A 14,579-nucleotide genomic window follows, 5' to 3' on the forward strand; every position below is an offset into this window, starting at 1 on the left:
AGTCTCCCCATCCCTCCTTTCTCTTCTCTCCCTCCCTTGCTGGACCATGAGCTTCTCAACTCAAATTACAAAGCCAGAAACTACAATTCCCAGCGGGCCCTGCGGAAGACTTTCACGTTGCGCCCTGCCTGCGCCTGCGTAGTGGATCAGTTTCAGGGATTCCCATTTCCCGCCAAACTGTGAGGTTAGGGTGACTTCCCGCCAGTGGGGCTGTCAGGCACAACCCCCGAGCCCATGGAGGCGTTTAACCCCGCCGAGCTGCCTGAGCTGCTCAAGCTGTATTACCGGAGGCTCTTCCCCTTCTCCCAATACTATCGCTGGCTCAACTATGGCGGAGGTGAACTTGGACCGGGCTCCTCATTGGGGTGGACTGAGCTGGGAACCCGGAAGGGCCGCCCTGGGGGAGGGAAAAGGGAGGGCGTCTGGGGAGCCAGGGATAGGGGTGGGACCGACCGGTGTCAGTGACCCACTTCTGAGGGTGGCTTGAGCCTGGCACGTAGGAAGCGCTTTATAAATGTTAGCCGCCGTAGTTATCATTATGTTGGTGTTGAAGCGCTGTGTAAATGTTAGCCATCATGGCTGTTATTGAGGCGCAGCTGCAGCATCATTATTGTTGAAGTGCATCAAAATATTAGCTATGACTTTTGTTGAAGCGCTCTATTAATATTTGCCGTCGTCATTATTATCATCATGCCGAAGCGCTATGTAAATGTTAACTATCATCATTTTTATTACTGGTATTGTTAAAGCTCTGTATTAATGTTAGGCATCATCATTATTGTGGTTGAAGCGCAGCTACCATAATCATTGTCGAAGTGCTATAAAATATAACCTATCACTTTTGTTGAAGCGCTATATTAATGTCAGCTAACATCATTATTGTTACCGACAGTGAGTTTAAGTGACTTGCCTAGGGTCACACAGCCAGTCGGTATTTGAGGCAGGACTTGAAACCAGATCTTCTGTACTCTGGGGCCAGCTTAATCCATGCTCACTATTCATTGATGCCTCTCACATCTACCACGTTGTAGTTTATGAGTTCTGGTTAGATTGGATTGGATTAAACTTGCCCTGCTTGCCTCCAAAGTGCTAAACTAGGAGCAACTAGGTGAAAATTGTGCATGAATGAAAGAAAAGCACTTTAAAAAAAAAAAAGGAAAAAAAACCTCTTACCTGATGTCTTAGAATTAAAGAGTAGTAAGAGTTAGGCAATGAGGTTTGAGTGAGTTGTCCAGGGTTGCACAGCTAGGAAGTGTCTGAGGCCAGGATCTCCCAACTCCAAGCCTAGCATTCTGTCCACTATGCTACCTAACTGCCCCAATGAAAGCATTTCTTAACAACTGAATTTTTCCAAAAGTAATAGCCTGCCTTTGAAGGTAAAGAAGAAATCATATTTTATATCATTTTAATTTTGTTATTAGTTCATAAAATCTTTTTGCTCTCATAAAAAACATTTTCAGTCAGAGCAGTATGATTAAATATGCTTCATTATTTTTAGAAATCAGGGTTTAGTACTTGTTGAGGCTACAATTAAGTTGCAGTCTCCTGAAAGTGAAGGAACACATTGTCAACCGCTCTGCAGCTTAGAATTCCTACCCTTCACTGGCTGTTGTAATGCCTCCTGACCATCTGGCAAAGATCAGGGAAAAGCTTCAGTGTCATTCCATTGTCACATATGCCTTTGTCATTGTCACATCCTGACCATCAGGTTTTCAGCAAACAAACCCTGAGACTAGACAGAGCCTGACTTTGACAAGTGGCCAGTGGGAAGCACTTTGTATGTGAGATTGCATTCTACCTGCTTAAGGAATTAATGTTAATAGAAATCTATGTCTGATGGAATAAGTTTCTGTTAATTTACTAGGTCTGGGGGTAGCTAGGTGGCTTAGTAGTTGGAGAGCCATTGTAAAGACAGAAGGTCCTGAGTTCAAATGTGGCCTCAGACACTTCCTAGCTGTGTGACCCTGGGCAAGTCACTTAACCCCCACTGCCTAGCCCTCACAGCTCTTCTGCCTTGGAACCAATACACAGTATCATGTATTTGCGGAAGATAAGAGTTGTGTTTATTTGTTTGTTTATTTACTATGCCTACTGTTTAAAATATAGAGGTAGGCAGACTGCAGTAACCATACTACTGGAACACTTGCCTATATTATTGCTTATAAGTAGCTCTTCCTGGAATATTCCCTTGTTTTGAATGTCCTTTCCCCCTTCTCTTCCCCCCTCCTCAATAAGGAACAAGGCAGCTACAGTTCTGTATCACACGTATGTGATCAATTTGCTAAGATCAAAGGAGAGATCCAGAGAGTGTGATTGATGCCTTCCAGAAGGGCACATTCAGGGAGATTTTTTTAATTTTTCATTGTTTCTACCACATCTCACAAAATTCTTTGCACCTAAGTGATACTTAGTGAATTAAATTAAATAGTAAGTCCTCAATATGTATTGGTGGATTATTATCATGCCTGCCTTCAGCTGGAAGATGAAAAGAACTGTGTGAATTTAAAATGTACCTTGTATCTTACAGTGGTGAAGAATTATTTTCAGCACCGGGAGTTTTCATTCACTCTGAAAGATGATATATACATTCGCTACCAGTCTTTCAACAACCAAAGTGAAATGGAAAAGGAGATACAGAAGTTGAATCCCTACAAAATTGATATCGGAGCAGTATATTCGCACAGAGTAAGTATCTGCTCAACTTCCCTAGGCTTCTCGAGGTAGACCATGAGGCAAGAGGAGCCCCACACACCCCAAGTACCGGGCTATGCTGGGGTTTTCTCGGCAAGGAAGCTGGAGTGGTTTGTCATTTCCTTCTCCAGCAGATCCTTTTTCAGGGCAGTCTGGGGTTATAGGTTTTGCCCAGGGTCCCCTAGCAAGGAAGTGTCTGAAGCCAGATCTGAACTAAGGTCTTCCTGACTCCAAGCCTAGTACTGTTTCCACTGAGCTATCTAGCTGCCTTCTAGGCATGCGGAGGGGAAGTGACTTGCCCAGGGTCATACAGCTAGGAAGTGCCTGAGGCTGGATTGGAACTCTGTCTTCCTGCCTCCAGGGCTCTAAGCACTGAGCCACACACCTGCCTACACTGTGAGTTTTCTAAGTGGAGCAAACTGGAATTGATTGAGTAGGAGAGTGACATGGTCAGGCCCAAGTTTTGTTGTTTTTTTTTGGTTTTAGCCCTTAACTTCTGTGTATTGACTCATAGGTGGAAGAGTGGTAAGGGTAGGCAATGGGGGTTAAGTGACTTCGCCATGGTCACACAGCTGGGAAGTGTCTGAGGTAAGATTTGAACCTAGGACCTCCCATCTCTAGGTCTGGCTCTCAATCCACTGAGCTACCCAGCTGCCCCAGGCCCAAATTTTAAGGTCATCACATTGGCAGCTGTGTAGAAGGTGGGTTACACCATGGAGACAGGAGTTCAGTTAGGATCTTGCTCCAAACCAGGGGGCAAGAGGCGATGCTTTGTGAGCTGAGGGAGGGGCAGATGCTGTGCAGAGACTGTGGTAGGTTGGGGATGAACCCTGAGGGTGACAGGCCCCCTCCCTGCCCACAGGCCAGCCTTCAGGCCCCTCTGGACACTGCCAAGGCCCTGAGCCCTGGCTTCTTTGGAGCTGAGGGCCAGATGGGTCACATTCCACGGAGGCTCGGGCTCCCGTAGCAGATCCTCACACAACGCTTGTCTAATAAAGTTGACTAGGAGGGTTTGGGAAGATGTACGATTAGAGGAGAACCATAAAAGAAACTCTAAAACTAAAAAGACTAAATCTGAACAGGTAAAAAACTGAAATATAAAATACCTTTAAAGAAATGGCATTTGATTACGATCATATACAGTAACCAAATAGGTCTAACTCAAGCATCCCCTCCCCTCCCACGCACACCCTTCCCTGGTCCCTGGTCATTAGACTGAGCTCTCTCTGCCCTTGGAGAGATTTTAGCATTTTACATCTCTTTAGTGCACTAACATTGTGGGTGGCCCAGTGAATAAAGAATGAGGCCTAGAAATGGGAGGTCCTGGGTTCCATCCTAACCTCAGACACTTCCTAGCTGTGTGATTTAACCCTTGCCTAGGCCTTACTGCTCTTCTGCCTCCAGTACTTAGTGTGGATTCCAAGATGGAAGGTTAAGGGTTTAAAAAACAAAACAAAACCTTTATTAAGGGCCTACTATGTGTAAGGCACTGTGCTAGAGGCTCAGGATACAAAAACAAAACCACCATTACACTCAAGAAGCTTACATTTTACTGAAACAATAAAAGTTATTCTACATAAGAGAGTAAATACAGAATAATTTCAGGAGGGAGGGGGTGCCAATAATTGAGAATCAGGAAATGCATCACCTAGGAGGCGACACCTCAGCTGTATTTTGGGGAAATCTAGGGATTCCTGAAGGCAGAGGTGAGGAAAGAGGGGCATCCTGAACATTGGGAGCTCCTTGAGTGAGGACACAGAGGCAAGAGATATAGAATGTGCCCAGGATCAGCTAGTGATACAGTTTGGCTGGAACAGATATTGGGTAAAGGAAAATAAGAAAAAATGAGACTGGAAAAACAAGCAGGAACCATTTTATTCTCAAGAGAAAAATATTTGCTTTCTCTGTTTTAAGATTTTTTTTGCAAGTTAGATAGAAGATAGTTTGGAGACGGAGTAAGACCAATTACTGTGTCACGACTCCAAGAGCTCAGCCAGCCCCAAACGTTGTGCGCTCAGTCGCATCCCGCCCCCTCCCCTCCCCTGTCCCTTTCTGCCCCCCTATGTGGCTGCGCTAGTCTGAGCCCCTCAGGGCCCCTTCGCCGCTCCGCAGACAGCACCAAAGCCAGGTTTTCTGCCTTTAAAACAGGTTTCTTTCCGTCACACCGTGCTGTCTCTCAGAGCCTCCGTTTTCTCATTAGTAAAATGGAAATTACGCTCCAGGCGGCATCTCCTTTACAGGATTGCCTTTAGGAAACACTTGTAAGCCTTAAAGAGTTGTGGATGTGTAAGTCATTATCTGGTGTAGCTGCTGGGTTCTGAGGCCTCTGAGGGCACGAACTGTCTGTAAAGCACATCCCTCCAGACTTAGCCGAGGATTCTCACAGAAATCCTTAGAATTATTTGTAATTAGCACATTTTTATATTACAATATTTGCTTATAAAGTATTTACCTCAAGGTTAAACATTCTAGCAGTCATTATCTATTGAGCACCTTCTTTTTATTGGGCGTAAAGAAGTAAACCGGCCCAACCTGTAGTAAATGATCATGAAGTCCTCATTTGTAAGATCCAGAAGAACTCGATTTCACCGATTTTTGCCCAGACATTTGTGTCTTCTTCATCTTGGCTGCTATTCTGCATGTGGTGATTAGGCAGTGATTCCCAAAGTGGGCGCCACTGCCCCCTGGTGGGTGCTGCGGCGATCCAGGGGGGCGGTGATGGCCACAGATTTTAATCAACGATTTGATGATATTTTGAAAATGAACATACCTGATTGGATTTTGGATCCTTTTTCAAGTGCAAACACCGAAGAATCTCCACAGTTACAAGAAGAACTGATGGAAGTAACTACAAATGAATTGAAATTTAAATTCAAAAGTGGCTACCAACAATTCTGGCTGCAAAAGGAGGTCCCTCTGGCTTATCCTGAAATATAGGCTGTAATTCAAAAGTTCTTAATTGCATTTCCTTCATATTTAGTGGAACGTGGACTCAGTGCCGTAACCAATTTATTAACAAACAAAAAAGAAACCAATTGCAGATAGTCAATCGTGGTGACTTAAGGTTACTGCTGACGAAAATAGAGTCGAGGATGACTAAATTGGTAGCAGCACACGAGGTTCATCCTTCTCATTAAGATGATTTCGAATGTTTTAACTTTTTTTGTATTACATTCTATTCTGAGTTCAAGAAATAGTTTCATAATTTCAAAGTTCAGTGTTTCTAATTTACACCTTTCTTTACTATATTTTACAGAAAAGGTAGAAACATTAATACATTTATCTTTCCTATTCGTTGCTATTAAAATTTTTTAAAAATTAATTTCTAGGGGGCACTAAGTAATATTATTTTCTGGAAAGGGGGCGGCAGGCCAAAAAAGTTTGGGAACCCCTGGTGTAGAGCGAATGTGAATGCTTGCTTGGAAATTCACAGTTCTTTTCCGTCTCGTCCACAGCCCATCCAGCACAGTACGGTGAAGCTGGGGGCTTTTCAGGCGCAGGAGAAAGAGCTGGTGTTTGACATCGACATGACGGACTATGACGACGTGAGGAGGTGCTGTAGGTGAGGCCACGCGTCTCCCCGCCGGGCAGAGGGCTCGAAGGCCGGCCAGGCCCCTGATGGTCCCTCTGCTTCAGTTCTGCAGATATCTGTTCCAAATGCTGGACCCTCATGACGATGGCCGTCCGCATCCTAGACAGAGCCCTGAAAGGTAAAGTCCGGCCCCCGTTGTAGAAGGGACGTTGGCGAGCTGTAGCGCCTGCCGGGAAGCGAGAGCCGCAGAGCGAGAGGACTCCAGAGTGTGGCCTGGAGGAGAGGCACAAATGCAAAGCCTGTTCCAGGGAAGAGTCATGAGGCCGATTCCGCAGAGCCCCGGAAACCAGGCCCTATGGGGGAAGGTTCCCCCCATTACCCAAAGGAGCTCTTCTGAGAGCGATGGCTTTATTCTGAGCATTGGTCTGTACCACTAGAGTCCTCAAGGCGCCCTCATGTATTATTCGTAAGCGTGGGGCAGAGAAATGGAGTCTTATAGGGAACTGCCGTCTGCGTATTTCTGTTTTAGGAGGTATGAGTAGCTTTATTAGGAAAGAAAAAAACACCTCCTTTTTCTCTCCACAGAGGACTTTGGATTTAGACATTGCCTCTGGGTATACTCGGGAAGGAGAGGTGTTCACTGTTGGGTCTGTGATGAAGCCGTCAGGAAACTGTCGTCAGCCGTTCGCTCTGGGATAGTAGAATATCTGAGTCTTGTGAAGGTAACGGCCAGGATGGAAGCTCGGCACCATCTTCATCCTGGTAGCTGCATCCTTCGCAGCATCCCCTCGAGAGTGGCTCTAAGGACGATAGAGATCTTACCTGGAAACCCTGAAGGGACAGTTTGATATTTCAAACCTGCATGTTCACTTTTACCATTATAACACAAAGGGAAGTTAAATTGTTCTTCCTATTCCTTTGTGTCCGTGGAAATTACCGTATAAAATCCAATGGTTGGAACAGCATATTAAATAGCTCCCAAGCATCCATATTTAAAGAAAGAATATAATCAACATTTCGTGTCTTTTTATAACCTTGTGGTTACAAATAACAAAGTAACTTCAATAATTTTTTAAAATTTGCTTGTCTTATTTAATACACAAACAGCTCTTGACTTTTTCAGGGAGGAGAAGACATGAAAAAGAAGGTTCATCTCGGTACAAAGATTCACCCTTTTGTCAGGTCTGTTCAAAAAAAAAGTTACTAATGTAATGCAAGATTTTCTTCATCTTCTCTAAGGCTAAACTTCATCAAAACATACCTCATATGTATTGTTGTTATTGTTGTTGTTGGGTGTTTTTTTGTTTTGGGCCAATTTCTCCTTTTAAAATGTTATGAGATTCTTCGTCCTAGCTAAAGCTACTCTGACACTACAGTATCTCAGGCTTTAATTAAAATTTGCACATCTAAATATCAATTCAGTGAAAATTGAATAACAGATGAATTGAATAACTGATCCCACTAAATAATAGAAGCCTTATGTGAGTATGTTGCTGATAATGGATTTGTCATTTTTGTTCCTACAGAAAATCAATAGACATAGTAGAAAAATATTTTGAAGAATATGCCCTGGCTGGTCAAGATATTCTTGAAAACAAAGAGAACTGGGATAAGATTTTAACTCTTATTCCTGAATATATCCTTTCTACAAAAATTATTAAACTAGATGTCTTTATCTGTAATTCTGTGAATAATGTTTTCTGCCCTCTTTTAGTCTTTTTTTATCCTTCACCTCTATTAATGTAATTTTTTTTACCCTAAGGATTTTTTTCCTATGAATTATTATTGTCTGTGCACATTTCCTAATGAACTGCAAGAGTAGGAACAAAGAATTGGCATTCAGAAAACCTATCAATTTAAAAAGCATTATGCTTTTGTGTTGCATTTATACATTTGGAATGGTCAACTGCTTTGGAAGTTGACCCTCTTCCAGAATTTAGAGCTAGGGATATTACTTCTTCCAAATAACTAAATGAAGTCATAAAATATGTAGAGCCAGGAGAATTTATCCTAAGCTCTTCTTGCCATTATGGTTTTTTTAATGGTTAAAGTTGTTGTCTATTTGTTTGTTTTTTAAATTATAAGTCTAAGAAAATTTGGTATTTACCCCCCAAAATATCTGCAACTTTTAGCCATCATGAAATGGCTAAATCCTCATGAAAGGATCCATGCATAAGTGAACTTTAGAATTTGCCTTATTTGTGCCCTGTGCTAGTGTCCTGTTTTCTTAACTGCCTGTCACCCCTTCATGCTGATCTTCAGCTAGGATTCCAAAAGTGTCACAATTCAGTCCAGCGCTGGGAATATTTGAAGAAAATAGTGAGCAAAAATCGGGTAGGTTCCACAAAAAGGGAAAGAATATGATTTATTGAGTACTCATTTTTTTTTTCTTAGAATGTTGAAAAGAATTGGTCATTTTTACTGGTCATTCTTGTAAAAAGATTTAGAATTGCAACCTGGTCTCACTGACTCGGGTTGGAGCCCTCCTTTTCCCACAGCCTATGTGGCCTTCATGGGGGACCTTCCTAAGCGCAGCTCTGAGGGCCCCGAGCAAGTCGTAGAATGGATACCCGGGTGCATGGGCACAGGGAGGTTCCTTGTCAGGAGTTTGCTACACCAACAAAATCACAAAGCCAGACAAAAAAAGGGGGGGGGGGATCATCAGTCCTTTTAAAGGCTCTCTGCTGCTTGTCACATTGGATTTCTGTTTGTTTTCAAAAGCCTGTCAGAAATGAGAAATTTGGAGCCTTCGTAGAGTATGAGATCATGCTGCAATACTGTTTTCCTCGCCTGGATATTAATGTTAGCAAAGGAATCAATCATTTACTGAAGAGTCCATTCAGTGTTCATCCTAAAACAGGTACAATTTAAATAATAAAGGAAAACAAGTAGGAAATGAAATTTTTAAAAATTGATTGCTTTTTTTAAAATTTAAACATTTATTAATAATCATTTTTAACATGGTTACATGATTGATGCTCCTACTTTCCCCTTCGCCCCCCGCACTCCCCCCACCCATGGCTGACGCACATTTCCACTAGTTTTGTCATGTGTCCTTGATCAAGACCTATTTCCAAATTGTTGGTAGTTGCATTGGTGTGGTAGTTGATTGCTTTTTTGAGACGTACAATTTATTACAGACTTGTTTCAAAAAATAAAACAAAGGGGGCAGCTGGGTAGCTCAGTGGATTGAGAGCCAGGCCTAGAGACAGAAGGTCCTAGGTTCAAATCCGGCCTCAGACACTTCCCAGCTGTGTGTGACCCTGGGCAAGTCACTTGACCCCCATTGCCCACCCTTACTAATCTTCCACCTATGAACCAATAGACAGAAGTTAAGGGTAAAAAAAAAATAAAATAAAAAATAAAACAAAGTGTTTGTGGGCCTTCTATCATGGGTATCGAGTATATAACAAATATAAAGATACACGGGATGCCAAGAAAGGTGGTAGGCATATACCTGGGAACTAATAATGAGACAAAATTTTGAAGTACTTATATATCAGAAATGGAAGTTCTTAAGAGTTTATTTTAGCAAGAAAGTCTTATGGGTAGAGTTTCCTCTACTCAGAAAGAAAGATTAAAGAGTTTGTATCCATTAATTCAAATTAAAATTTAAAAAAAATTTTCATGCACCTACAATGGGCCAGGCTCTGTCCACTATACTATACAGTTGCCACTAACTAGGTACTTTCTAAATGGGTCTGTTATTCGCAATATTAACATCAGAATTCATAAGTTGGAAGGAATCCTAGAGATACTAAGTTAATTGTCCACTGTTAATAAGTCCAAAGTATAAATTTAAGACAAAAATAAAATTTACAGTACTGAGGAATGGTCATGGCCTACCCAGTGCAATGCTCTGCCTCTGACCGAGGCATTATCAAATAGGTTATAGTGGGATATCGTTTTCCTTCTTAGATTTGGCCTCAAAGATTTGGGGCTATTTGCGTAACTATGCTCTCTGTTGTTCATGATTTTATCTAGAGATAGAAGCCCCACCTCTGTATTTTTAAGAGAAAAGTTTTAAACTTATAAATTCTGACAATAAGCATTACTTCAAATACCAGGCAAATTGAAATGATTTGCCCTCTGTTATCAGTAAAGAGAGTCATTTGCTTATTTTGGTTCTTGTAGGTCGTATTTCTGTTCCTATTGATTTGCAGAAAGTGGATCAGTTTGACCCTTTTGCTGTTCCTACCATAAGGTGTGTTATTTAACTTTTCTTAGAAACTTTCGTTCTGAGTAGCCTCCCTCGGGCCCCTTCCCAAAATGTGTTCATAGCTGTTTGGGAGCAGCGTGGTTGGTGACGGGGCTGTTAATTAAGTGCTTACCTGGTAACGACAGCCTGGACTCACCTTTGGAGTCCTCTTCTTTGTAGCCAGATCTGCCACGAATTAGATACGGCGTCCACTAACGAAGAGGAAGGGAACAAGGAGAACGAAGCCGAGGCCGAAGTCAAGCGTCGCACAAGAGGTAGGTGGACGAGGCCGTGACTCGCCACGTCCAGGATCTCCCATCATAATAAGAGTATCCTGGCATCCGTGCTCATTCGTAGTGCCTGCTCTGCGCCACCAGCGCCATAAGTACAAAGTAAGTGTGTCGTCACGTCTGCCAGCATGTCGGAGCCGCTTCCTAATGAGCCTTCCTCCCTGCACTCTCCCTTTTCAATCTATCTTGGTTTTTTCTTAGCCCTTTTACCTTCCATCTTAGTAACAACTCCAAGACAGAAGGCCGGGGGCTAGAACACAGAGTGAAGTGACTCGTCTGAGGCCAGCTTTGAACCCAGGCCTACCCATGCTGCCACCAGCTGTCCTTGGATGTCACTTTTAAAATAAATGTGTGTTTTCAAAGATCTGTGATTATCTCACTCCTCAAAAATCCTCGGTGGCTCCCTACTCCCCACCAAATAATTTCCAAGCTATTCAGCTTCCTGCCTAGCCAGGCTTACCTCGTGCCTTCCTTGCGCCCAGCACTGGAGCCTCATGGATGACTCCTGTTTCTGCCTCCTTCCTGTCTTCTTTGATGGCATCCCCCCGCCTGGAATAGCTCACCTGCACGTTTGCGATTCTTGGTCATCCTTCAAAGCCCAACTCCAGGAACACACTATGTTCACATAATACAATATTTCCTGTAAAATCTTCCCTTCTTCCTCCTGGTTAACAATAGCTCTTCCCCCAGGCCCCACGTAGGCCTCGGCGAGGCCGCTTTGGTGCCCGTCACGCATCGTGGCACGTGGCGAAGAAGGAAGACTTGTAAATGGGCCAGCGGCTGCGGCCCGCCTCTTCCAGCTATCCAGACTTTTATTATGGCCGTTCCAGAGGCGACCTCATTTTGTTTCATTAAAAATGACATCAGCAGCCGGGCGGGAGGAATCACAGCGGGGCTGAAGAGAGCGTGGAGGAGGGGATGCGGACGCCGGGGAAGGGCCGCCTTATGGGCTGGGAGGTGGAGCGAATCTCCTGCAGCGCCCCTGAAGAGAGGCCCGAGCGGCCCACGGCACTGGCAAGGCAGCCACAGGCCCGGCTGGCCCTGGAGGGGCTCCAAAGACCTCATTTGGGTGCAGATACCCCTCTGGGACACTTGGGGACCGAGCTCTGGCGTCCGCTTGTCAAGTGCCATAAAAAGAATTCTTGCTTTCAAGAAGACTCCAATGATCTCAGAGCACGACCTAGACAGCGAGTTATGGACGCAGCCCGAACACGGGAGAGAGGCCTGGGGTGGGAGGCCCTTCCCAAGTCACTTCATCTCTGTGGGCCTCGGCTTCTCCACCAGAAGATGGATGGCACCCACGAGGTGGCCCGGGAGAAGCCTTACCTTCCCACTGATGGCTGGGGGGCAGGGGCTGTCCCCACTTCACGGCAAAGGACACTCGTGACCTTCCCAGGCCTGCCCAGCCCCTGCGTGCCTCAGGAAGACTTTATGGCCAGCGTCCTTCTGGATGCCAAGTGGCCATTCAAGAAAGGCATCTCGAGTCGAGGCTTTGGGCATAACGGTTAAAGGAAAACCTTTCCTTGGCTTCAACACAGAGTTGGTAACTGGAAAGTGCTTTTGGGAGCCTTAAAACATTGTTTTAAAGGGTTGTTTTGTTTGCTGTAAAATTCATGATAAACAACTATTTCCTATGGCACATCAACCAAGATCAGAAAAATTCAGAACAAGTTTTTTTGGGAGTGAGGGGAAGGGTACAAAGTCCTTATTGTATTTTATGACCTTATGTCCTATGGTGTCCTATTTTGTTTATTAGGAAGAGGTATTTTGCCTATGCCGTCAGTCCAAAGTAACAGCAGCAAGGATATCTAGTAGATGAATAAATGAGGGTTCTGCTAACATTTTGTGAATGTTTTAGATTTTGTTTTATGCCAAACCTGCATAAGTGAGGATAAGAACCTCCAGACTACCCTAAAATCCAATATGTGATGGACCCGCAGCGCATGTTAATTGCTTCCTTGCCAAAAGTTTCCAAAGTAGACTTTTCCATGCAGGTGTACAACTCAGATATTATAATACTTTAAAAGGGAGAAGAGAATTCAACACAAAACCTTTGCTTAAAATACTTTGGGAAAAAAATGCATCACACGAGTCTTAATGTCTCCAAAACTCAGAGGCCTGACTATTCTAAAATATATTGGGGGCAGCTAGACAACACAGTGGATAGAGAGCCAGGCCTGGATCTGGAGGTCTCGGGTTCAAATATGACCTCAGCCATTTTCTAGCTGCGTGACGCTGGGAAAGTCACTTAACCCCAACTGCCCAGCCCTTACTGCTCTTCTGCCTTGGACATAATATTTAGTATTGATTCTAAGGCAGAAGGTAAGGGTTCAAAAACAAATAAAATTAAACATATTGCTATTTTAGGAAACCTATTATTGGAATCCAGAGTTTCTAAGAGGAAGAACCTTTAATAAATAGTCATTTGATTTTTGCCTGTTACTAGAATGACTATGAAAGCAGCCAACCAAACAGGAGTAACATATATTAAAGAACATTCATAGGCTCCCCAACCACAGTTGTGATGCCTTTGATGCTAAAAGGTGGAGTTGACCACATTTTATTTGTTCCTCAGATTATAAGAAGACCAGTCTAGCTCCCTATGTGAGAAGTTTTGAACAATTTTTGGAAGAACTGGATAAGTCCAGAAAAGGAGAACTTCTGAGGAAGAGTGGTAAGCATTCAGAAATGAGCCTAGTTTTCCATGACCTTTCCCTTCTAATCTCTCTGGAACAAAGTGTGCGGAAGGAGTAAAGTGTAGGAAAAAGGAAGACATTTAGGCTTTAAACCTCAGCACTCTTCCAAACTTGCTGACTTGTATTTGATATCCTTAAAGTGCTTTTGAAAGTTGTAATCCCTTTCTGTAGGAAGATGGCAATTTCTTCCTTCCTTTTGAATCATCTCTGAAAATTTAAGGAACAAGCCCAGTATAATGCCTCATTCATAGTAGGCCATCAAAAAATATTTGTTGAGAATGAACACACTGTTGTGACTTAAAATTAGAAAGCCACATTAATTCCCATCGTGACCCACTATTAGTATTAAGCTTTAGGTATTCCTGCTTTGCTGCACCAACCTACAATGTGGGTTTCAGTAAACATAAGAGCAAGTCTTAACAGGACTGAGAATTCTGTGAAAGCATTAGCATTTAAATGGCGGAATGATGGGTTCTTGCTGTACTTTGATAATGCTTTCCTTGCTAAAAAAAAGTATCTGTAACTTTCTCTTTTAGATACACAGAGAGATTTCTGAAGACAACGGCTCCCTCTATACCCACGTGGATTCCTCTGACCTCCAACATCCAACCGTGTAATAATATACTGGACCATACACAATGCCATTTAAGAAAAAAGAAAATCTGCAAACAAGGCATAGCAGAAAGAGAATTTGGGATAGAGTAGGAATCTGGCTTTCAAAGATTCCAGATCATTAGCTTTCCATGTGGGCCCCTTTAATAATATTTTTTGGTAACAAAAAAGTTTATTGCCCAGCTGCCTTTAATAATAAAACAAAGGTTTCCAAAGGTCTTAATTTCAATTCACTGGAAACAGCCAGAAGATTTTCCTGGTAGAGGAAGGGTTTTTCCTTAAGTCTCAGCTAGTTAAATTTATTGTCCTCATGATTGTTCTGAGTCACGACAGAACTTTAATGGGTTTCTGTTGACCAGTCCCTGTGCCTAGTCTTCACAATTAATTCTTTTTAACCCTCACCTTCTCTTAGAATCAATACTATGTATTGGTTCCAAGAGTGGTAAGGGGTAAGCAATATGGGCCAAGTGATTTGCCCAGGATCCCACAGCTAGAAGTGTCTGAGGCCATATTTGAACCACTGAGCCACCTAGCTGTCCCCCACAATTAATTTTAAACAG

General features: G+C 43.2%; 1 protein-coding gene across 1 annotated transcript; it reads left to right on the forward strand.

Annotated features, from left to right (window-relative positions):
- Window positions 1–234: 234 nt before the first annotated feature.
- On the forward strand, window positions 235–14,415 carry PRIM1 (DNA primase subunit 1). The gene is made up of 14 exons (XM_044678268.1): window positions 235–337; window positions 2,528–2,685; window positions 6,147–6,253; window positions 6,328–6,401; window positions 6,809–6,945; window positions 7,347–7,405; window positions 7,750–7,859; window positions 8,466–8,557; window positions 8,618–8,620; window positions 8,945–9,083; window positions 10,358–10,427; window positions 10,602–10,696; window positions 13,287–13,385; window positions 13,944–14,415. Exons 1-14 carry the CDS (start codon window positions 235–237, stop codon window positions 13,961–13,963), a joined length of 1,266 nt encoding a protein of 421 aa, XP_044534203.1. The 3' UTR covers window positions 13,964–14,415.
- Window positions 14,416–14,579: the final 164 nt, after the last annotated feature.

Source organism: Gracilinanus agilis, chromosome 5 (genome assembly GCF_016433145.1).
Source record: "Gracilinanus agilis isolate LMUSP501 chromosome 5, AgileGrace, whole genome shotgun sequence".
Classification (NCBI taxonomy): Eukaryota; Metazoa; Chordata; class Mammalia; order Didelphimorphia; family Didelphidae; genus Gracilinanus; species Gracilinanus agilis.